At 42.1% G+C, this 26,183-nt stretch overlaps 1 protein-coding gene across 2 annotated transcripts in view; it reads left to right on the top strand.

Moving 5' to 3' along the window:
- The window catches only part of ATRNL1 (attractin like 1), a 2,088,076-nt gene that overhangs the window by 1,047,772 nt on the left and 1,014,121 nt on the right, over window positions 1-26,183 (top strand). For both annotated transcript variants that reach the window (XM_069239275.1, XM_069239274.1), the window contains exon 20: window positions 12,822-12,915. In XM_069239275.1, coding sequence (XP_069095376.1) covers window positions 12,822-12,915 — 94 coding nt within the window. The remainder of the gene's footprint in view (window positions 1-12,821; window positions 12,916-26,183) is intronic.

Raw genomic sequence — 26,183 nt, 5'->3', positions numbered from 1 at the left:
GAGATTTTTTATCCCAAGTCTTGTGGCAGGATAAAAGGAAATCCAAAAACTTTCTAAAACATTTAGGATTAAATGAAGTGTTCATGCTGCTGAAAAGTTCTTCATGAACTGTGCATTAATGTAAAAAGTGAAATATTTATGTATTGGATGCATATCAGAAAAAGAAGGCCTTTTGCATACGGAAGTCCAGAATGAATTTGTCTACTAGCGGTGCTTACAAGGTACCACTGTAAGTGAATAATTCATATTGGAGAAAGCCTTGTAAATTCCATATGGAGATGGACATCTCTTTCCGCTAGTGCCGGGGTCTAATTTGTATACTTGAATCCACAGTAATGGGAACTTCGTGCCACAGTTGTTAATGTGCAGGCCCAGAGGGAGTCTTCTGAATCAGTGGTTCTCAACTTTTGACTTCTCTGGACCCCCACTTCATCTTTACTGGAACCTGTTGACCCCACTCAATCATAATTGGAATCCAGAGATCCCCACTGAGTCGTTACTAGAAGCCGGGGACCCCGGCCTAAACATTGCCGATGATTTGAACCACAAAACAATACACAAAAAATACAGAACAAGCATTTACTAAACACATGCACGAATGATAACACATTTTATTGAATTTGCAAACAAATATAAATAACAGAATAGAAAATGTAATTTTAATAGGAAGGTTGGCGCTTTTCTAAATTTAATTAAAGCCACATTGTCCATACTGCATTCTGTGTGATGCGCCTGCACTGCTGCCACAAATCAATCTGAGGATTCTTATTTAATTTTTAGCCTCAAATTTCAAATTCCTTGACATTTACAGTACGTTTTTAATTATACATTTAGCCACTTTGTTTATACACAACTTATTAATCTGTTAATATTATTTGATTTTCTAAGCAGTCGTGGACCCCTTGAGGAGGCTTCGCGGACCCCCAGGGGTCCCTGGCCCACAGGTTGGGACCCACTGTTCTAAGTAGTGGACTACAGCAAACATCAACCACAACAAGCTTTGATTTCTGAACCAGTTGCCTCTTTTGCAGTGACATACTTCCGTGGTCATTATGCTGACTGAACTTACTGTTGAAAATTTCTTGTGATTTAGCCTTCACTTTGCAGCCTTTGAACGTTGCACTTCTGCATAGCTAGCGCACACTTCAGGCTGCTGCATAAAAAACAATTTATGGCACATGAGGCACCTTGGAACAATTTCAACAAGATACATTTGGTTTGTCCTTGAAATACCCAAGAGGTGTGGTTATTCAAATGTTTCTGATACTTGTCGTAGTTGTAGCATCAGCAGGAGCTGCCAATATAATGTGAAAACTCTTCCTCAAGACATGACTTATCAACTTCAGGTGCGGTTCTGAGAGAGCAAGCATTGATTCCAGCTTCATAGACACTGTTGTCACCTCAAGGTTAACTTTTCATCAAGAGTTCCTTTTCAAAGTAAGACTCTGCTGTTTCTCAAGGTCATCCCTTCTCCCCTTCAATGGATTCTTTTGACTATTCCCAGGACAACGGCGAGTGACAAGTCTCCATCTTTGGCCTACCTCTGAGATTTTAAATGATCTGGTACCCGGGGAAAGTGGTATTGCTGATCCACGGAAACATGTTAACACAATCCTTAGAGAGAGATGGGTTACTTCCTTTTCATTGTCTTTGGAGACTAGAATCCATTGATGCTGAGACACTCTTCCTAAAAAGCACATGTCGGAGAAGCGAAAGAAGAAAAGGCAGCTTACACACCTGTCAACAGCTTCTGACTTTTCCTAAGGGGCCCACAGCCAGAGGACATCAGCTCTCCATTCTTGGTATCCTCAAGCCTCATTTGGTATCTGTTATTGCCAGACCTGTATAATCATACATATCCACTAATCCTCTTTCAATGTAAAAATGGTAATATATGATGCTATACCTCAAAACTGGGAGTGTCATTTAATTTTCTATCACTGTCATAAGATTTAAAGATGCTTCGGTCCCTCTAACTTATATCTTGTGCACAAGGCCATCGGGTATGGAGCCTTTACTAGCAATGTCGTTCTGTATCTCTATTACGCACAAGCTGCAGTTATGAGCCAAATGGCCAGACATTGTCTAATATACAGAGGTAAATCCACCAGGTGAGTGGGATACCAAAAAGCTTTCCAACCAATCTGATATGAAGGATAAGCCTTCATTTTGGAGTTGTTAATGCTTTCCATTTCCTTCTCAAATGTGTCCCCATCCTTGCTATGGACTCTCTGTTCTTCATTTAAACTTTCACTCTGGAGATTAGTTGGGGTCACAACGGATTCCTTCAAGACCAGCGATGTACATTATGGTCAAATTAGGATAAGAAACCGATTTTTGTTTGTCATTCATCCCTTTGTTTTTTCGCAGAATTTGATCATGGCTTACCTCAATTGAGTATCTTCGTAAGATTCAAGGGACACCTCCTCCTTTCTCTTCTACCGACTTGCAGAGAAAGTATAACGTTGTTCCTGTGGCCCAGCATATTCTGTGCCACTGCACATTTAATTGGTTAAAAGATGTCAACACGCTCAGAAGGCTCCACCACACCAGAGTGGGATGAAAACTGACCAGCGCCTCAGAGGATCTTCAGTCTCAATTTAATGTCTGTCTCACCACACATGACTCCAGGTATCAACAACACATGCTGTCAACGAGCAGCACACCTGAGGCAAGGAATCTATACCTGTTGTCTCCCTCGCACAATTTTTTGACTGCACAGCATGACATGGTCCATGTTTTCATCCTAGGATCTTGAAAAAAGATAAACTTGATCACTTGTCTGACTCTCTCAATCTTCTTGTTGCTTTGAACTATGCTTTGAAATAGATGATAGTGGAATCCTGTAAGAACATTTTAACTTCTCTAAATCCTTCTCGTTACCCAGCCTACATCAAGGGTCACTTTAACAGAATTTTCCAAGTTTTTCTTTAGTGAAGGAAAATCATTCTTAATGCTATCTATGAACAAGTCCTGATTACAATTGTGAGAATAATTCCATTGTGGTTGCAAGTGGCTGTTTACTTGTGAAACAAGATTTTGAGTCAGGCGTTATTTTCCCTTCATCTACTTCACATGTTGTATTTGCTCTAATTAAAATTACATGCTGCATGATATTTGCACACAATCATATGGCAGGTAAAACCAGGTGAGAATATTTTTAGGTAGTATAGTGAAATTCTATTTTGTGCACCATGAAATGCATTCCAGCATGTGCAAATATGAATTTCACTCTATTTGCCAACAGTATCCTTACTAGAATGTATACGTTGAAAAGTTGTGGTTAAATAGCTTGGGGTACATATGTTGCCCATTATCAAATAGCGCTTTTGCAATTCACTCAGTGGTAAATGCTGCCACCCCCAGTTTGCACTCTAAAAGGAATTAATCGTGTAGTCATAATCAGGGCCATGTTCTTAAACACGTTTAAAAACTTCTCTATCAGGAAGGTAGCAAAAGCACTTCCAAGAACTCGTAGTAGTAGTGGCCCTGATGGTTAAACAAATAAGTCATTCATGTTCATCAACGTACTAGTTATGATAACTGTATTTAGTAATATTACTTACTGCTTTGGTCATATCAGCAGAGCACACAGGCCCCAATTTAGAAAGACAGTTTTCAAAAAGACACGGATCTACTTCTGTAACATTGCTCCGATTTTAGTTTAGTTTTAGGACATTTACAGTATTCAAAAGAATGCCAAGAGCACCCTGAAATAGTCAATTTCCAAATGTTACTCTTGTATATTTTTCACTATATTGAAAATCTGCCTCAGTAAATCATGCATAACTATGCATATGCACTGCTATTTTTTTTTCTCCCCTGGAAAAATAATTGTCAGTGTGGAAACCCCTCTTTTCCTGCGCCAATAAATATAGACACTCTTCTTCTGATGTTAAATATGTAAGTGTCTTCTTACCTTATCCACTAGGAAAATTGTCTTTGACAGGAGTGCATTTGCATGCATTGCCAGTGTGGGAATCTACCTCAAGGAGGTATGGGACGAGCGACAAAAGTATGAGTTTGGAGGCATGCTAGTATATTAACCACAAACATAAGTGGACCTTATGAGCATAGGATTCAGGGAGTCCTGCCTCTTCCTTTGATTCAGGATGTGGAATTTGCAGTGACTTAATAGATATTTGTGCTCCAAGCGGTACCAGATACTTGTGCAAAAATGTTTGCCCATCAAGCACTGCATACTTGTGCAAGGCTTCATTGTTAATATTGAAGCTCTGGAAGATCGAAATTTACTGTGTGTCTGTGTTGACAGTCCAAAACTCTGGGACCATGCCTTGGTGTCAAATACAGACATATCACTGTCCCGTTTTACTCTTGTGTCCAGTACCATCTCTACCACTTATAGTGCTTTTCGCTGCTATTAAAAATCTAAGCATATAAATACTGTGCTCTTCTCTCTTATGATCCTCTTTCGACAGATGATTCTCACCAAATTCCATTCTAGCTTTCTCTGTTTAACTTTGATTTATTAAATATTCTTTTATTATAATGTATATTTTTGTAGAAGTACAGCTCGAGGAAATATTTCCAAAACATATCTGATAGCTGTGATTCGACAACATATCAATATTACTGTGTCTGCCTGAAGATTATTCACATGTTAACGACCATTTTGTACCTCTGCAAATTAATGCTTAAGTACCCCTTTTCAATATGGAGATTAAGCCAACGCTCTTTTAGTTCTATGCGGCAATTACTCGATTCAACATGACTTTTCCCGTTCTAGGACATAGTACTGTCCACACAGGTGTAATTGCTTTTTGCCTTAAGGATTTAGGGCGCAACCTAGCTCATGTGGGCATGTAATAATGGCTGGCCTGTTTGGTACATCAGTGGGCAGTAAGCCGCAGTGTAGGTGTTAGATCTTGAGCACTCTTGCGTGTGCCATCGAAGGTCAGGTTGAGTAGGCGTGCATGGGTAATGACTTGGATTTAATCTCTGACGAAGCCCTTGCATGTTCTTTGATGCTATGGGCTGTAGTGCAGAAAAACCTTGAAGTGTATGAGGTGAATGGCACTTCCACTGAACGGAGTTAACAGTCTAATTATTGCAAGTGGCACGGCACCCTTAGCTAATGTCAGATAGTAATTCCAATTCTGTAATCGCTTTAATGAGAATACCCACAAACCACTGTAGACAGTCTGTTTTTCACAGTCGTCAGCGCTCGCCCTGGTCCATGAAAAAGCACTTGTAAAGAAATCCAAATGGCTGATTTAATCCTGTCACAAGGAAGTCTGTGAAAACATGTATGCTATGTACTTAGTCAAGTTACTCTGTTGCCTCGACCCGGTGGTGTTTTTGGATATTTGCAATCTCCGGGTCCTGGCGAAAATATGTTAATCCTGGACAGCAGAATTCTGACTTACACATATGAAAAGGTAACCTAGATCTGTGAGTTAAGGCTCCTGTTGTTGAGATTGATGTGTAACATGGAATGCTATGTCGGCAAAATCATCATTTCATAGTTCTGAAGTCAATAAAATAAACTGTATTTGGATAACAAGTTAACTTTATGGCAAGAGCCTCACATTGGGTAAATATATAAGATATTTAATTGCAGACCAGTTCTGATTGGCAAGTGATATATCATGCTGTGAAAAACAAATGCCAGACTGGCTGAAATGTGCAAGTTCGGAATGTTTGGAACAGTGCAGTAAATTAGTGGGATCCATCTATTTGTATCTTGAATACGACAGCTATTATTGAGCTGGATCCAGGATCCGACTGGCCCTAGGTGAAATATTCTCCATTTGGCCCAAGGTAATTTGCTGACATTCAGCTGTGGCCGCACGTTGTCTGCATTCTGCTGGGCCCAAACAAAGGCATGTTTTAAAGGACCATCAGCCCTCCTTTTGTTCAAGGATCATCCTGGCTGGGAGATATCTGGAGCCTAAAACCTAGATGCCAGTGCATTGGACAGAAACAAAAGCGCACAGCTTGTCATCACTTCACAAGTACTTGAGAGAAACTATAATTTGGAGGCAGGTTTTTTAACTTGGTCCAACAACTGTATGAAAAAGATATCTATGCACTGTATGCATGTTAGATGTGTCTGTCTGTATGAGTAATGACACTAATTATTTAAATAGCTCTATTCATAATTTATTGCATTTAAATATTTTATAGGGTTACTCACCCCAATGTAGGGTTTCATAGTGTTATACGACTCACGCCCACACACATTACACAGAGACAACAAACCATTCAAGTGTGTAATCAATATACAGGAAATGTTACCTAAGACAATGAGGGTTAAAAGGTGAAGGAGTCACATATTGCCCGTACTGGAAGGCAGCATTGTGTACAGGGCTTCTAGAATTGTGTGATGCTGTTGCATTTTCCACATAATTATGGATTTGCCACAATTATGGCACACCATCTGCATAATCAATAGATTTTAACAAAAACAAATTCTAGCTTAAATGGATCAAAAGTTACTAAAATCGGGGTGAAAGGTTTTGCCATACATTGGTGAACCCTATGGAAAAGTTGTAGCTTATTACTGTAATTGGAGGTTAATCTAGTACAAATGAAGTGACATTTTTGGCCAGATAGTGTTAACATGTGTACCAATCACAAAATTATGAAGTAAAATGGTTGCAAAATGTGCTGCTTTACGTTTTATATTTTGTGTTTTCTTGCTTCTTATTTTAGGCACTGGTGCTGCATAGTTTATTTGTCCCCTACCGCATAATTCCAGTGGGCCTGATTATATGTTGAGTGCATGGTACAGAGAAACACAAAGTCAAAGTTTAAAACATAGCACAGTCGTTGTGGTTGCACTACTTTTACGACTTCATTGCTACCTAAAGGAACCATCTTAGCAAATTTAAGTTCACAACAGATTAAGAAAAAACACAAGATTTTAAACCCATGCCTCTTGGTGCTGGTTCATAGCCCCCTGCACTCTGTTGGAAGGATTGCAACTTATGAACTACAAGTAACAAAAGGATCTCTGTGACAAAAGCAGTGTCTCACATTGCTTTCTACGTAAAATACAAATCTGTGATCTGCATGATACACAATGTGTTTTGCAGCAGGCACATTAACCTTTTATGCTACTTCAGGGGTCGAAATTCTGACTAGCCAAAGCACAGCTTTCTCCAGCCAAAGCATTAACCACCACAGTTGTTTATTTTTTCCTGAACATGTACTCAAAGATCTCTGTGGCGGGTGCCTTTGCCCCATAAAATATTTTAAAATGCTCACTCTTTGTGAAGAATTAAGTAACCCAGAGCAGATTTAATATCACATTTGTCCTTGTTGCAAAGTTCTTTGGGAACCATTTTATGTTGACTGTTAGACTTTGTTTATCATGATTCCACCACTTGTGATTCTCCCCGCTTCCCCGCCACACCTTGACCACCAATTTTCTGGGTTCCCGGAGTATATTTTTACCATTTCAATCACTGATTGGGAAGCTCAACTAGTTTTTAGATTTTAAGATACTTATGAGAAATATTAATTGGCATCAAATTGGCTATGTTTTTCGAGCTAATGAAATCCATAAGAAAATTAGCACTCAGACACGAGCAGAAGTGGTCTTGGCTGTATGGTGGGTGTTCTATATATAATGCCGATGCTCTGACCTAATATAGGACTGTATTGGAATGGTCACCTTTGTCAGGCTGCAGGCCTTGTTCCGCTCCCCCTGGAGCACGTTCACATAGAGTGTGGGATCATTTGTACTGTATTTACCATTCTAAAATGAAGTTTTTAAGTTTTTGAATACACGAGTTCCTGGATATTTCCATGACAGTTGCCCAATTGCTGTGAGGATGAAAGACTGAAGTCCTGCAGTTCCAAGAAGGAGTTTAAGATTAAGCGGACTGGGAGGAATTGTGAATTAGGTGGTCACATTCACTCTTTTACTCAATCAAGAACTCCCTTGAGTTAGAGGCTAGAGAAGTATGAATTATATTTGATGTCTCTGAAAATACATAACAATACCTAATGACAGGGTCAATGGGAATTGTCTATAGTTCTGCCTGGATGCCAATGGGCCCCGTCCCAAGTACATACCTCTTTCTCTAACAGAGCAGATATTCTGTGTGAGCAAACTGCAAAACAGGGCCTAGATACAGTCAGGTCATGGACTATATTCTGAACAATAGAGGTGTAGGTGCACGTACAGTGCCACTGGGAACAAAGAGTTTTAGGGACCCAATGCATCCAAATTATGCCTGTGTTCTATTGTCCAAACAGTTGACGGCTGAGGGGGGGAAGAGGGCAGAGTCCAATGTAGCAGGGCCCATGGCACCATTGCTACACCACTGCTGGACAATCACCTTGCGGCAGTGGCGTAGCGTGGGTTGTCAGCACCCGGGGCAAGGCAAGTAATTTGCGCCCCCTTACCCGGGGCAAGGCAAGTAATTTGCGCCCCCTAACCCGTGGATTTTAGCACTCGAGTCTCTTCCAAGATGTTGCGCCCGGTGCGGCCGGCCCCCCCTGCACCCCCCACGCTACGCCACTGCCTTGCGGTTAGTGTAGAGCACTCAGTTCCAGTAGAAAGTGCACAACATATTCAAGGCTCTTACAACCTGTGTGAGTGCAAAAAAAAAAAAAAAAAACTCTCCTATTCCATCATTATTCACACTATTCCTAATAGTAGCACATCAGTCGAATGATCATCCGAACATTTCTGCTAATGGACCCTTCTTGAACTGCAATGCCATTTGCTTCTGGTCTCAGTAAGCGTACCAGTATTCCAAGTTATCAAGAAGATCCCTCTGTTCAGTCCTTGGCTTACCTTTTTCAAAAGACTGTTTTTAGGTGTGGTATTACAATTAGATTTGTCAACGTGAACAAATAATATATATTTCAAAGTGTGGCAAGTTGGTAAAGAAAAAAACCTTTTCCTGGCAAAGTATGCCCCTTGTGACATTGAGTCATCTGGTCACCCTAGTTCTTAGGCATGAGTCCTGTGTGTTGCAGAGTTATGGACCTTTTTCAACTAGTGATCAGCCACCCAGCTTTAGGCAACTTAGAGGGGACTGCTGGATCAAATGTTTCTCATCAGATATTCTGGCTATTCTGCAGTGGGGCACCACCGTTTGTTAGAGCCCAATAGGCTTTTTTTCAGAAAGCTTAGCATTTTAAATGAAATCATTGATTGCACTGGGGGTCAAAGGAGAGCTTTCAAAGCTGGTTTAATGTGATTTCATTTTCACAGTGTCTGACAGATCCTGCTGTTTTACATTTGAGCCCTTTGCAATTTAGTTTTGCAATCTCTCAGCAGTACCATGAATATCTTTCTACATTAATCCAAAGCAATATGTTTAAAGCTCTGATCAACTCGCTTTCTACCTCCAGGAGTGAGGAGAAGTCCTTTGTGCGTGAAGGACAGCCTGCTGCCACCTGAGATGATTACCTAAAATTCATATGCACATAAGTCTACATTCGAAGAAGGTTCCCTGTTCCAAGTACTTTGAAAGGGGACCGTGAGATTTGCGAACTTTGGTGATATCTGAACGTGAATACGGTGCATTTTGTCTTCAAGCCATTGATTTTAGATTTGGTTATGTTTAACCAAAGTAAATTTCATCTCATCCAGTGATGGATGTGATCAAGGCATATAATGAGGTTACCTGTTCATCCGCAATCAGTCTCCTGTTGAAAGATGTGTTCAGTGCTGGAAATGGGGAAAAAAAGTCTTGTATCCCATAAACTGGGGGTGAAGGGTGGCAGTAGAAAGAGAGTGGAGTCGTGAGGAGTGGAAAATGTATTTCCCCTTACAAATGTATTTCTAAAAAGTGTGCCCCAAAAAATTGGAAACGAGACATGTAATAATAAGTCTGTTCTGACTCACTTATTTGGTCATAAACAAACTGCATTTTAAATATCATTCTTAGTTGTGGTGCTGTTGCATATTGTGTACCTAGCAATTTCCAGAGTGTAAAAACAATATTATAACTCTGGTGGTTAATGCACTTGCTGGAGAAATGTGTGTGCAGTCTAGTCATAGGTCTGACTCCTAAAATAGCATAGAATGCTAATGTGCCTGCTGCAAAGCAGGACAAGTATTCTGTGAGTCACAGATTGTATTTTCTGTAGCCATACAAGTCAATGGGCTGCTTCTTTTTGCTGCAGAGATGCTTTTGTTACTTGCAGGCCACAAGTTATATTTCTTGAAAGATAGCTCAATAAATTATGCCCCGCCATCCAGGAGCTGTAAGCAAAATCGCAAGACCTAAGTGTACAACCTTACTGTTTTTTTTCTCAATCTTTAGCAACTCTAAGATTGCTAGAAAATGGTTCCTTTGTTTAGTAATAAAGACTTACTAGTGATTCGTATATAAACTGTTAATTACATAATTGCTAATGTAGACGGATATACCTGCCCTTACAAATCACTTAAACGCTGTGCTTGGAAAACCCCAAAACCTGCCCCTCAATCATAGCTCAGCTCAAGCACTTGTGAAGCGACAAGCTGAATGTCTTTGTTTCTCGAAGGCATTGGCATGAAGGAGTTAAAGCTCCAGCTAGCCCTCAGTCAGGACAAGACTGGAACAGGAGGATTGCTGAAGGCCCATTAAGTGAGGCATTTACAATGGCCGAACTGAAAGTAAGAGACCTCCTTCACCATCTGCAGGTTGCTGTACTGAACACAAAGCAGGTAAAAATGGGCACCACTGCTGTTTCGGCAATTTTTGGCGCTAAGCCTGCAAAGGCAGCCCGAATCCACCTTGATAACAACTGTCGATCCCATGGAGGTCATTTAGGGGTCACTAAAACCCCTGGCTTTCCCTTTGCGACCCTTGGCCTCCGAGATGGCAAATTAAGTGCCTGGAACACAGTGGCAGCTCCTCCTAATGGACGTCAGTTGGAGCTCCACTCTCTTTGTTTTCTGTCATTTTGTATCACACTAAGCACACCTAGCTGGAATATGCCCTTCCATGGCAGTTGTGGTCAGTAAAAAATGTTTTTAAATGTGTGTTGTGTGCGAGCTTGCGGGTGACATCGTGTTTATGTGCAAGAGTGTATGTAAGTGTGAATTTGTATGTGTACATATGTGTGTGAATGAAAGTGGAGGTCATAGGGCGTATGATGTCACTGACGCTACCCCTAGCATTTTGGTGAATTGACGTCCATACGGAGTCCCCTCATTTCCCTGGATCAGTTGGTGTTTAAACATGTAGGATTCCCCGTATTTCTGTGTTCCGGAAGTGGCTGTGTTCTGTTACTTCCTCTCAAAAGCAGACATGCCAAATAGAAATACACCTAAATATTGAAAGACAGACTCGCTGTTTTAACTTCGGTCATGAAATATGTGGTGGGAAAGGGTTTTTGCTGGAATCCTAGCTGTGGTAAAAACATGGCCATGCCATTCCAGGGCACAGACAGGCAGTGCATCCACCGGCTTTCCATATTTAATACAATTTCACGTTTACACGAGGTGGCTGCATACGGTCGTTCACGGAAGCAGCGTGGTGAAACAGACCGTGCTTCTGGTTGCATTTTTGGGGGAAACAATTCGATATGTGTACAGAGGCCTATGAAGGGTTATGTACATTCTTTTGTGGTTGTAGATTTTACTGCTGCTCACAGTGGATGTCTTATAATATTTTCTTGCCATAAGTGTACCAACACCGCAGCATCAGTTGCATGACAGGAGTCTCCTTTGTGCTCATTTTAACACCCAAACAGGGCAAACCAAGTCTGTTATTGTTGAACATCGTTATGAGCTGTGCAAGTAACATTTAAAACGACTTTCTTTAGATTTTTCAGAGTTTACGATCTCTGCACGTGGGTTTTGCCCAGTGAAGTAATACCTATACTCTGTCTGTGCCTTGTTCAGTGGCAACAGGGGGCAACAGGGAGTTGCATGGGGGAATAGCGCCGGAGGGAATGCATTTTGTTTCCCACGAGGTGGTAGCACGTGTGAAAAGGTATGTTTTAAAGAGTGTCCTGAAGGGACTTATAATGCTGTTAACGAACACGCTTTAGAAAAAGGGAAAAACATACACCAATTCGTGTCTGTTTTCCACAAACTCAGCCAAAAACGCCATGTACGAAGCATTGTATGGGTGTTTTGGACTGTTGTAAAAGCAGACCGCCAGTGGTCCGTTTTGAGGGTGTGAAGAAAAGGGAGACAGGTGGTTGGGCAGCAATGCCTTATAAGAACTACTTCCTGCAGGAAGTAGTTCCTTGAAGGCACTTTTGAGCAGTTTTCATAGAGTGGGGAAGGGCAGCCCTGCCAGCCAGTCTTTAGAGTATGAGAATGTGATATATGAGGGCTTTTGGACAGTTTTTCAGGGAAGTAGATGGACTGCACAGAGATTTGACTGGCTAAACACAAGATAACAAGAGAAACTCGCAGACAAGAAAGGCTTACGCCGAAGGTAAATAATGAAGGTTATTGCATCGACTGCAGTGGGTGCAAAGGGATATTTAGCAACCCTTTTGGACCTTCTGCAGAGTATGTGGACAGGACGTAGGATAAGCAGTGTGCATCTCTCAGGGCACCTGAAAAGAGGTATGCTGAGCCACTTTATCAATTATGCAGAGCATGGCAAATGCAGAGATTGCACACTGCGTTGGCCAGCATCACCTAAGAGCAAATCTGAAGTGCAGAGGGCGCGAATAAAAGGGAGGTTGGTGGGCTTGTATAGACAACCATTGAGGATGTATTTGTACCTACTATAAAAACAGGTACCTTAGTATTATGTTTGATTAATGCACTCCGGATTCACGAAGTGGTAGTGGGCGGATTTGATGGCGTGGAATACCGAGTCTGGGTATAAAAGGCGCACAAGAGTTGGAAATATGCATGCTCACTCTCTCTTTTTTCTCCTCCCCAGCTTGCATCTGTAATGGACACGCCAGCAGCTGTGAAATGCAGACAGGGAAATGCCACTGCACCACCAAAGGGATCAAGGGAGACCAGTGCCAGCTGTAAGTAGCCTCCCGCGTCATCTCAAACAATTTCTACTGTAGTTTGTGCCACCACAATAGTAACCGCTGGAGTTTGGAGCACCGGGGCGACCCTCTCCATCTTAGTCTAATTTAACTGAAGAAAGAATCGTCAATCGAAGACCCTGTGCCCTTAAATTACAGCCAAAATACACCTTACAGTACCCCATAACATGACTAGCACCAGGCACAGTCAGCCCACCTTAACTTCCTGGGCAGAGAAAATGACCACCATAAGTGAACAAAGGAGTGTGAGCATGCCTGACTCCTGCGAGGAGAAATTCACACTTTAATACACCCCTGCACTGGCGAGGCCGAACACAGTGCCTCTCCAGTTAACCAAGAGATCCCTCACAACCCACCAAGCACGGCACACAATGGGTTCATTATAGAGTTATTTGCTTTGCCAACCAGCATGCCAAACACTCCCACAACGCCAGACAATCCAATGTACTAAGATTCAGACTCTGGCCTGCCAGGAGCTAAAACTGTGCTGAAACACACACGCTAAATCAGCAGTTCACTGAGGCAATTCCAGTGGGATATTTGTCTTATGCACATGCTGAACAGCGTAGGGGAATAATGCATAATCCAACAAAAATCTTCACCAGAACTGGTTCAGAGAGCGGGAATTAGCACAAATAAGCATCCACATGGATTGCATGAAGCATGTAACAATTTGATTTCACCCATTCAATTAATTAAAATCTACAACCTGAATTTCTTGTGTTTCAGAAAAGCTTTACTAAGGCACAAATGTGTATTAGGGACTTCAGCTGCCAAGTGTGGCCCTTGCATTCTAGGGCCATATCACTCTAAACAACTTGGAGACACAACAGACGTGTGTACTCGCTTTCTCTGCCCCTGAGGCGCTTTGAGGCCCTGCAGATGCTTGCATGACCCATTCTGTAATACAGATGGCACCAGCGCTACATGTGAGCTGGAGCGTCTCACAGGGTCATCCCCTCATTTGCACATGGTGTGGCCCAATGCAAATGAGGAAATCCTTTGCCTTAGCACCCAAGGCATATTACAGGTGCAGAGGAGCTATCTGGAGGGACACAAATTGTGTGCCATATTGAGGTGGTGCACAGTCAGTAGCTTCATAGGAGGCAAAGGGGGCTCCAGGGACCCCAAGGCTTCCAGCTCCAGGTGGGTGCAGTCACTCATGGCATCTTCGTGCTGGGAGATCTCTGCCCCCTTTCAAATGCAGGCCTTGTCACTACTTACACTTTGAAAGGTGAACCAGTGACTGAAAATGGCTGGCCCATCAATCTTTCACAAATGCCATGCCCTCACTGCGGCACAGGTTCGCCTCTGCACTGGGAATAGCGCATTTTATGATAAGGCACACTGTCCCAGTCTGTGCACAACACAAAGACTCAAGTGAAAGCTGCTGCACGGAGTCAGACAGTGCACCGTATCCTCAAAACGGGCCCGGATGTCTAATCCCTGCTCCCCCATTGCTAAAAATACTGTGAGAGCCTTGGCAAATCACTTTATTTTTCTGTTCTTCAGTTTCCTTATATACCAAAACTTCAATGCTTAGACACCTGCTACACCCCCAATATTAACCATTATATTAAGCGAAACTGTTATTTTACTAGATCAGTATATCCTTGAACTTCAGATAACTAACTCTTAGCAATGTCTATTTTACTCTGTCATCTGTGTGTTTGCCTATTTGTGTTTTTTTTACCATGCTTGCTTTCAATGTTTTTTGTTGTAGTAGTGGCATACATGTCGTGGAAGAGCCTGAGCATCGGAGCATTTTTACAAATACATACATGCCAACATTTTAGAAGAGGAAAAATAGTTGAGAGAGTGAATTTTCCCCAATGACTCCCATTAAAGCAGAGGCAATTTCAGGCAGGAGACAGCCAAAATAAAGACATTTGTAGCGCCAAAAATCGGGAGTCTCCCGTCTGAATCGGTTCTGTTGGCATATATGCAAATACATTTGAATCTGCGTGACAGTAATTATGTAAATAAGCCTCATTAAGGAGGCGTCTCAAATTGTTTGATTTCTCACTGCGTCATTGAGGATGAATGGGCCATGTTGACGTATTTATTTTTACACTGGTGTATTCATTGAAGTTACTTCAGCCTCTTGTTTATTTCTGAAGGTAAGGCGCTGTCCCTCTTTCTCCAGCGTTACACACCTTGGTGATTTTTGCCACAGTGATCCGGGAACCTCTATCTGGTTGCACTGAGCCAAATGGCCCAATTTTGGGACCGCCTGTAGTGTTTTGTTTGTGATCCACTGTGAGTCTAATATGGCCGAGTTTTGTGAGATAAAATATATCTACATAAAGCACTCTGAAGAGAGCATCCAGTCTCTTTACGTTGTCTTTTCATGAAAAAGTATCCCAAGAGAGTCATCCCAGGGTTAAGGCATGGCACTGTCTGCGAAATTCACATAATTTGCTATTGCGTAATTATTGTACATTTTGGGAAAATGACACGGAATTCCGGGCACTGCATGAAATGCAAATATGGAATTTAGAGCTATATTTTAGCACATAATGCATTCTCGCATCCATTTTGGACGTGCGCATGCATTTCGCTTTAAACAAAATAGCACCAAGAAGCTGCTCACACACGGGTCAATTGCGTTGTTCCCACACGTCGTGCAGTGAGGCACAGTGGTTTAACATCAGGAATTTCGATTAACAAGAGCAACATGAAATTCCTTAAATTGAACAGTTACGCGGCAGTAATTAATATTTCGCCTAGGCCTAGTCCTGACGTCTGTTTATATCCAGTCCGCGAGTGGGGGCGGGGTAACAGTGACATGCCAATGGAAGTGCCTCGATGTTTCCCCGATCATCATTTCTCAGCCTGTCAGCAGTCTACAAATCCCTGGTTTGAGTTGAACCCTATGGATAAATTGACGGACTACATTACAAATGGTGTTTAGCAAAAAAACACTGTTTGGGTACGGGCTGAAATGGCCTGTAATTACGTTCAGTAAGTGGTATAGATCCGTTTTCTGAAAGTCATTTCTTCAGCTGTCAAGAGGCTGCAAAAATAGAAAAATAAATAGGTTATTGGTTTTTAATTCAAGCTATCATTTCGAAAAGCATTTGTTCTGCGGCGCTGCGCCGTGCCTGGGAAATTCAGAGGCGCTGTTTAAAAATGAATAAATGCATTGGCCCCGGGGAGAAGGATTCGCGAGCACGACTGGCCGCCATTTGTTGCTTTGATGAAGGGTCACTGGAGATCCTTGTCACGCTTCCAAGTCTTGAGCAGTATGTCATTTTGTAGGGACGCGCGCTCCGCACTGGTGCCCGTTGTGGGAAGGAATGGCTGCTTGTATAAAGGCTGTATTGATGGGCTGGAGGTGTTGCTGCATTGCCCGGAGGAGTCCTGAAGCACTGAAATTGAAAATGTAGGGTTTTGCTTTATTTTTCAAGATGGCGAGTGATTGATGCCCCAAATCATCATGGTACTTAGCCAGAAGAGATCACTAGACCCACACCGCCGCCTCTATTTTAGGGTAAGCATTCCAAGGAGATATTGAGTCTGCAACTATTCACTTCTGTTGTGAATCTCTAAAATTCTCATTGCCATCTTGGACTCAAGAACGTGCACACTCCATGCTCGATTGATCACGATGCTATCATGTCCGTTAGTCTACTAGAGAGCCAGAGTAGAAACAAGCTAGCTGAAGGCCCAGCATGCAGCACTGACCGAAGAGATGTAAATAGGAAGAGGTATCCATGGTGGCAGCCAATGACTAGGCTCCTGTAGGCCGATGGCCATTTTCAAGTGACTTGTAGCGCAGTGAAGACAGCAAAATGAAGAGCATCCAGGCTGACTAATGCGAGCTGTCAAGCTGTGCACAGAGGTCACAAGCCAGTATAATAGGAGATTGCAATGCAGGCTGGACATCTAATGGTGGTCAGGGACAAGGAACAAAGATAGTCGAATGCTGAAAGCAAACAGGAGGCCTAGAAAAGTAAATGGTGGAATCTGGCAATAGAGGCTATGCAGCAACGCTGCTCCACCAATCTTAATGTGTCTCTTGCTTTCACTGAATTCTTGCAACAGTTTTCAGACTCTATTCCTCATTGTTAGATTATAGTCAGTGTAAGCATTGTGGGGATAGATTATGGGAATGTGCCGTTTACAATGATGGTCAAGACACTAGCCAATATTTTCAGAAAGTGTTTGCTCCGATGCACAGATGCATGTATATATACGCTGCTGCAGACACACTTGGCCATCTACCACCATTTTGGCATGTTGCCTGCTATTCCCCCATGTCACTCTAAGAGCAGTAGCCATTCTCACACACTGCACCTGTGACGTAGCAAAATAACAAGGTGGCTGAGGTTTTAGAGGTGAGTGAGGATATGGGAATCATGGTGGTGCAAGCTGGTGTCGGGGGTAGCCCACATGGTGCTGGATGCAAAGATAACTCTCCAGACAATGGGCCAGATGTACAAAGCTTTTTTCTGCGAATTGGGCTATTTGCAACCTGAAAAAAGCATTTTTGGATGTACCAAACCCTGTGTTGCTAGTCACTATTTGAAAGGGACATCCTTTCCTAATAGCGAGTCGCAGGGCCATGCATGAATGTATTGTGACCGGAAAGCGGTTGCAAAACATTCATACTTTACTGATTCCACGAAGGAGATGGCAACCCATTCCCAAATCGGAAGTGGTCTCCAAGGCACCCCTTCCACATTGTGAATGGGGGCCCTAACATTTTTTAAGAGCAGGCGGTGGTCCCACGGACCACTGCCCAGTCTTAAAAAAAGAAAAGAAAACTCTTCATTTTTATTTTTGAAATGCATCCTGTTTTCCTTCAAGGAAAACGGGCTGCATTTAATTTTAAAAAGCTGCTTTATTTAAAAAGCAGTCACAGACATGGTGGTCTGCTGACCCCAGCGGGCCACCATCCCTGTGAGTGCGGGTCATTCCAATGGGTCGCAGATTGTTACCTGCCTCATGAATATTGGTGAGGCAGGTCCCTCGCTACCCATTTGGGAATTGCGAACAGTGTTAAACACACTGTAGTACATCGCAGTTTGCGATTTTGTAACAGTGAATCGCAAAAATGTGCTTTTAGGAAATCACAAACCTCTTTTTTCGTACATCTAGCCCATTGTAACTAAAAACACTCAGACAACTTCTCGTCAAGCTTTTATTTGTCCGCTCTGCATGTTAGGGTGTAGCTGACAATCTTCAAAGGAGGTGATTCTTCTCGGGCATCAATTGCTCTCCTCAGACCTTTGCACCCAAAAGTTGGGCTTCTTAACCTTAAACCTCCTTAGCTAGCCAGCACTAGAAAGGCTTTTTCTGGTGTCCACAAATGATACCTCTCCAGTGCTCTAGGAAGAAGTGGAAGGTAGAGCCCACTTTGTCTTGTTATAATATTGTTTTGCCCAACACTCCCATTGACCTGTCCTATCTTTGCCCTGACTGGGAGGTGGACTGCGTTAGTGACTTCATTTACCGCTGGAGCAGCTAGTATATTATGGCTTTCCACAGTGCAAGATGGGTTGGTCGTTTCACTAATGATGACCCTGGAAAACTCTGCATGGTTGTGGTTGTGAAATATTGCCTATAAGTCTAAAACCATTAGGGTGAGTGCCTAATTTGAGTCGCTGGTTGCCAGTGGGGGCCACCAGCACCCCTTTTTGGGGAATAGCACGTCTTTTTCTACAACCGATATTTTCGGAGAGCCAGACGTGAAACACACAAAGGGGAAAAAAAAGAGGAAGAGAATGACAGAAAAAATGTCATGTGGGAAGAAAGCAGGACCCTGCAATAGTGAGATGAACTGGCAAGGAGTGTCTGACAGTGGATAAAAAAGACCCAAGATGGATTCATGTCTAGCAGTCTTGGTATATTAGGTGCGCTGACATTTAATAGCACCACCCGTGGACTTTTGAGCCACACTTTGGGCACCGGCACTCATTATTTTACAAATTAAGCACTGATTTGGGGCACAGATATCAGCTGCTACATGCATGTTGCCTACCATGTCTACAATGGCTGACTCAGCTGGGAAACATCACTTACAAGGTGGCAAATGCAACGCAGTGCATTTGCCACAATGGCTTTACCTCGCATGTGTGTTTACCACACATGGCTTTACCATTCATACCTTTACCACGAATATACTGTTACCACACATGCCTTTCCAGTGAATTTCGTTGTAAAGGCATGAATAATAAAGGTGTATGCGTGATAAAGGTTTTAAAGGTAAGTACAGGTAAGTATTCAGTGGGTTGAGTGTATGGTGTTTAGGGTGGGTAATGGTTATTGGTGGTAAAGGCATTTTTAGGTTTTGGAGGGTATGGGATTTGGGGTTGTAAGGGCATTTTTAGGTTTTAGGGTGGATATGGGTTTTTGGGTGGTGAGGGCATTTTCAGGTTTTACGGTGGGTATGGGTTTTGGGGTGGTAAAGGCATTTTTAGGTTTTAGGACGGGTATGGGTTTTGGGGGGGTTAGGGCATTTTTGGGCTTTTGGATGGGTGTGGCTTTTTTGGTTGGAAAGCCAATTTTAGGTTTTATGGTGGGTATGGGTTTTGGGAGGTAAGGGCATTTTTAGGTTTTACAGTGGGCATGGGATTTGGGGTGGTAAGGACATTTTTACTGTAAGTTTTAGAGTGGGTATGGGATTTGGTGTGGTAAGGGGTGTTGAGGTTTAAGGGGGGGTATGGGATCTGGGGTGCAAAGGGCATTTTGAGGTTTTGGAGTGGGCATGGGATTTGAGGTGGTAAGGGGTGTTTAGGTTTTATGGCGGGTATGGGATTTGGGGTAGCAAGGTAATTTTTAGGGTTTAGGGTAGGTACGGTTTTTAGGTGGAAAGGTGTGTCTCTGTGTGTGTATATATATATATATATATATATATATATATACACATACATATATATGTGTATATATATATACACATACATATATATGTATGTATATGTGTGTGTATATACATATTATGAATGTTATATTTGCCTCTACTTTTTACCACCCATATGCCTTTACTGCGAAATTTTTGTGGCAAAGACATGCATGGTAAAAACATTTTGTGGTAAGTGCATGCGTGGTAATGACCATGCGGTGTACTTACTGCGTAGTAAAGACATGCGTGGAAAGTGCATGCGTTGTTCCGTCGTACATCCACTCAGCTTGTCCCATGTTTGAATGGTTTGACATTTGTGGGGAATTTAAGGGTTACACCCATTGAAGGACTCTTTTGTTGGGTATGGGGGGTGTTCAGATATGGCTAATATGAACAAGACCCCCTTGATGAAGTGATGCTTTCTTTGAACGTGAGGTGACTACTGTCTCTTTGATATCTAAACAGCCTGATCCTACTGATCAACTGGGAGGAGCCACCTATTTTAGAAGAGAAGGAAGAGATAATTCACTACTTTAACATAGGAATTCGCTGGTTAAAGTAAATACAAAAAATTGCTGCACCCAGAGTGTAGAAAAATAATTCATGAAGGGCTGAAGCTGAGCTACTTAGATTGAAATATTCTCGTTTGTAGGTTCAAGGCCAATTTAGCCAATATGCTTAAGACCGGTAACAGAAGCAGCAATATGGTTAGTTAGTCTAAAATTCCAGATGACAGACTTAACATTATTGCATAATGGCAAAAAAAAAATATTAATTAACTCATAGCAGAATGTGGGAGATATATTGAATTAGTAGGTCATAATTACAAACCTCAGAGAAAATCACAAAACAGCTTCTGTAGAGAATTGGAAACTCTGGAAACGTGTCTAAAATGTTTTTAACTTCATAATCATGGGCTAGATGCACAAAAGGTTTTATGGTCTTAAACCCTCTTTTATGGTAAAACCCTTTTACAAATGTGCTAACCACATTTTAGCTAAAACAAACCTCTCACTGAACTGAGACTAGATTTCTTTCGGTCTGTAAATTACTTCAAAAGATACATTAAACCACATTTCCTGCATTTTTGTATTAGTTGCTAGCACTTCTGATGCAGTAGGCCGCCACCTACTATGGATTGCTTCTACCTTGGGTTTTTGAGTGATCGTGGACTCAGTTTCATCTTTCAGTTTGTAGTTCTGTAGTGCATGATAGAAGAGTTATCTTTTAGCTCCTTTTTTATTACATGGGGATTCATTGCAAGGTGCAGTCAGTCCACTCATATTCTCATTTTATGTTACCATTTTAGCCTCAAAGTTTGTTTGATTTAAATGCACATTTCCATGCAGTTGGTTCTCGTATATTTTCCCTTTTTTACCTTGACTGATCCGCTGCAGTATCTCAAAGGCTTACAGCCTTTGAGAAATGGATGGAGAAGCCCTTAATTGATGTCACCATATAAGATCGAGAACACTTTCTTCCCAGCATGTTCTTCATTTAATACAGATTCATCTAGCTCCGAAGACCCCGTCACAAATCATTTTCAATTCTGTGGAATCAAATTTACCTAACAGTTCATTGTCTTTTTCTCTCTGAAATATCTCCTCCAGAGTTTGGTTTTCTCTCCATGTTGATCTTCCTTTGTTACCTTTTCAATCTGCCCTTTACTCTTTTGCTCACGTCTCCTTTAGTCTTTCTTATGCTCAACATAGTTGATACTACCTTAGCCAAGTTCAGTGGTTTCCTCTACATTTATGGTCACTCTCAACTTATATTATTTAAAAGCTTTCACCTCCTTGCACATTTCCACGTAAATATCAATATGCAACAGGAATTTGGTTCTATATGTGTATGGTACAAAGTTACATCATGTGCTTGGTTGATTGTTTTCCTATTTTATATGTCCTATAAGAAACATCTTTAGCTATGAAATTCCTATATGAAACATCTTTAGCTATAAAATCCACATCCCTAGAAGGTTTGACATTGACTCTTACAGTCTTTAAAAATTTTCGCAAGGAAACTCAGAATTTTCGACCAAAGATTCCCCTAAAAGCTTTGATTACCCTTTGATTATCATAGTTATATTGACTTTCATTTTCTTTTCACTTTATTTGCTACAGTTGTTCACATTCTGTACATCACTTTATGAAAAATGCAGTAGAAGTGAAATAAATATGCATAGAAAAAGAAGAAAATATTGTTCAATATGTGATCTGAAGTGGGATAAATTGCATTATTTGATTCGAATATATTCAATGCATTGGAACCTTTCACTGTTTTTTCCAGGTTGAAGTAAAAACTGCAGTATGTAAATTAAAAGTAAATTAAAATGGAATTAATTGTGATATTTGTTTCAAATATTCTCAGTATATTAGCACTTTCACTATTTTTCCAAGTTAAAGTAAAAAAACGATAACAAAAAAGGCCCTCAAAAATATTATGCCTAGATCCCCTAAATACATACAGCTGCCCCACAGTATGAATTTTACTTATAATGTCATCCTGACCGGTCCCCACATTAGATGTAAATTTACTAAAGCGGATTTATATATTTAAAGCTGTACTCTGGCATCTAACTTGGTCTGTGAACAACTCTTTCAGTCTGTTCTGTCTCTCGGACTCAAATAGACCAAGTACTCTGGGAACCTCCTGCTTGAGAGAACTAGCAAACAAGAAGACTTACAAATACAGATATCTTAAAACAGAAATCTACTGAAGAGAATGTCCACCATGCCTGATTCACAGGCAGTGTATCGCCGCTTCGATTGAAGGGCCTTCTTGAAACATTGGAACATTTGACCAGATTGAAACTAGACTAGGGCATTAAACCTGGCACAAAAGAAAGAAAATAATGATGTCATCACCGCGCGCCTCTGTGATCAGTCTCGTGGGATGACAGCCTACCGGCACTTTCTCACTAGCAGTTGCCAGATAGCGATTCTATTTCACAAACAGATGGGTGGCCAGTAAACAGAAATATGTATTTCCAGAAGAAAGGTGCAAAAGGCTTTGTTCGCCTTGAAGCGTCTCTAAAAAAGAAATATGAGCCCGGGAAGCTGTAAAGCCATCTCGTCTCCAGTCTTCATGAGGGTGAAATAGACAATAAAAAGATAATTGAAACCGAGAAAAATGGTTTTAAACAAAGCATTGTAAAGTTGTTTCAGTGCCGCTGCTATAAAAGGGTTCCTGATGTACGATACTTTTTTTATTTTTTTTTAAAGGATGCATGTTTTCTTTTTTAACTTGTTCTTGTATCATTGATGCTGCTCTGCCCCAACTGCTCCAATACAGTTAACAGTGAGTATGGTGAGGCTTTTCGGAAATACTTTCCAGACCACTGTACATTATGTTTTTTTAGATAAAATCAGATGGCAGTGAGCTATTTTCTGTTATTAAAGCCCCCGGCCACTGGTATTTATAACCTTGTTTTTTTTTGCCTTTGACAAATCTTCATGCTCTAGGTCATGCCCTTGAACCTGTTGGGTTTCAATGGGAGCCAACTGTTTTTTTTATAGGAAATGATCCTGTTTCATGGAGTTACACAAAAATATTCCAGGTCAAATATACAGGCCTACTCCACACCGCAGAGGACAAAACCTCCAAAAATTAAAATCTCGAAAGGATGTATTTAAAAAAACATTTACATAAGCTCTTCTCTGCTGGTCCATTTGTAGTCTATAGGACCTATGGTTTAATTATGGGTTTCAAGGACCAGGGTTGGTATTCTCCAACTTTAATTGAAGATAATGAATTTCTAAATCAAAGCCCGTGCTATTAGATATGTCACAGTCCTGAACAATTTCACAATCTAGAATAATAACTAATACAGTATCTGTAAGTTGAATTAGGAAATAGAAACCAGAAAGTGACATTTGTATGCTGGATTGTGAGACACTGTAGCGAGTCTAAAGGGAGAGCAACAAAGGCAGCACATAGACTGTCAGCAGGGTCAAATTCTAGTCTCAGATTCGCTCTGCCAGCCAATGAAGTTGGTGGTTCACTATAGAGGTGTGGAAAATTAATAAAAAATGTATTTTGCACAATACACATGGGGGTCATTCCTACATTGGCGGGTGGCGGTCGCCGCCCGCCAAGCGGGAACCGCCACTTGGCCGCTCCGCTGTCAAAAGACCGCAGAGGCCATTCTGGCTTTCCCGCTGGGACGGCGGGCGCCTGCCAAGGGAGCGCCTGCCGGCCCAGCGGGAAAGGCCCTGCAACCCAGAAGCCGGCTCCGAATGGAGCCGGCGGTGTTGCAGGGGTGCGACGGGTGCAGTTGCACCCGTCGCAATTTTCACTGTCTGCTAAGCAGACAGTGAAAATCATGCTGGGGCCCTGTTAGGGGGCCCCAGCACTGCCCATGCCAGTGGCATGGGCAGTGCAGGGGCCCCCAGGGGCCCCATGACACCCGTTCCCGCCATCCTGTTCCTGGCGGTAAAAACCGCCAGAAACAGGGTGGCGGGAAGGGGGTCGGAATCTCCATGGCGGTGCTGCTTGCAGCACCGCCATGGAGATTCAGCCCAGACAGGGGAAATCCGACGGGAAACCGCCGGATCCCCTTTTCTGACCGCGGCTTTACCGCCACGGTCAGAATGGGCAGGGAAGCACCGCCAGCCTGTTGGCGGTGCTTCCGTCATTTTAGCCCTGGCGGTCGCGGACCGCCAGGGTTAGAATGACCCCCATAATGTTGCCAAAGATTGTCAAATAATGTATATTGCACAGAATATCATTTGTCAGAATCACGTTTAAAAAGCCGCTCAAGGAAATATCTTGTGTAGAAAGGTCACATGAGTTACCCACAGGTGACTCGTTAAAGCAGAAAATTTAAGGGTGGAGGATAAAACAAGTCTAATCCAAGCAAAAATCGCACAAAATTACACACTATGTAAAATCGTAAGAATTTTGCACATTTTAGTGAGCATTCTGTAGAATGTTGAGTGTGGGTGCTGTGAGAACGTAATGGTACATGGGATGTTGATGTCCTTGGGCTAGATTAAGCTTGAGGCCGGAGTATAGTTTAAGGGAGAATGGAGCCCTAGCAGGATCTATCAGACTGTGGCTGTAACCTATGGACCTACCATGAAATAAATAACTTGACCTCCTTCCTGAATGGCTCCAGACTCTTGTGTGACAATACTGCCCTCTAGTTACATTTTGACAACACATTTTTAAAATAACCTGCATAGAGGTGCAGAAGGACTCTGGTGACCGGTCCTGAAAGAGAAGTAGACCAGACTAGTGATGGAGAGAGGCCCTGTGACCAAGAAGAGAGAATCTGGAGCCACCTACCCTCAGATCCATCAGCAAGTGGAGTCAATGTGGCTGCTGAGCAGGAGGAGTCCAGAGAGAAAGGTGTGCAAGGGCCATGAGAGGAAACAAGCCAGCTGGGTGGAGTTATACCTGTGGAGATTCCTCTCAGTGAAGAGACCAACGCATAAGTCCTATAAAATGACTGTGTTAAGAAGCAGCAAGTGTGTGACATGATGAGCACCTAACAGAAGTATTTATCACTATGAAAATCTTTGTGGCCACAGTGCAATTATCTGGATCCGTGAGCGAGTGTCACCAAAGGAGCTGGAGCATGTCTGCTTGGTGTTCTAATTTATGGCCCACAGTGCACGTGAGGCACAAGCCTCCAGACAATGCACCCTTGAGGTCACCTACTGTGGAGTTACCATCGGTGATGGCAGGAACTCGATATCATGAGCAGCACTAGCTAATAGCAGGCTTTCATCTCTGGTATGAGGGGGTCGACCTTCGATAAAAGTGTGTGGAAATGTTGGTGTAATAAAGGACTGCTCCACTTTTTAATGATCATCATGACAGAAGTAGAGGGAGGACTAGAGAGCAGATTGCTTCAGCGAGGTCATAGAAATGGAAGATGGTCTTCTAATAAGCTGATGGGATAACTTGTGGAGAGGACTACTTTCAGCTTGGAAGTGGCAATGAAAACAACTTTGAGTGATGATTCATGTGTGTGTCAAGCTCACTGAGAAATATGGACATGAAGGATAAGAGAACTCGTGTTACGTCTGCTAGGTGATGCATATAATATGCTAGTAATACAATTCATGTGTATCGTTGGCTCTTAGCTCAACTTCAGTGTTTGAAATATTATTTTTAAATCTCTCTCCAAGTTTAAGAATTTTTACATTGTTGAAATCAACCTTCTGTAGCTGAGTTGGACTATGTTATATGAAGTTGTGTGTTATGAATTAGAAGGGGTGTTCAAGTGTCGCATTGGGTAAATGGCTATAGTTTCCAACAGTGTACCGTGGATTCACTTAATGATTGTGTGATTTCTTGTGTGCAAAGACTGGCAAAGGGAGTACCCTGTCTCAAGGTGTGAACTATGGGATACCACCATATGCTTAAGGGGCACATGGGGCATGGTGTG

This window comes from Pleurodeles waltl, chromosome 6 (assembly GCF_031143425.1).
Source record: "Pleurodeles waltl isolate 20211129_DDA chromosome 6, aPleWal1.hap1.20221129, whole genome shotgun sequence".
NCBI lineage: Eukaryota > Metazoa > Chordata > Amphibia > Caudata > Salamandridae > Pleurodeles > Pleurodeles waltl.
This window is presented reverse-complemented; position numbering and strand designations above follow the sequence as displayed.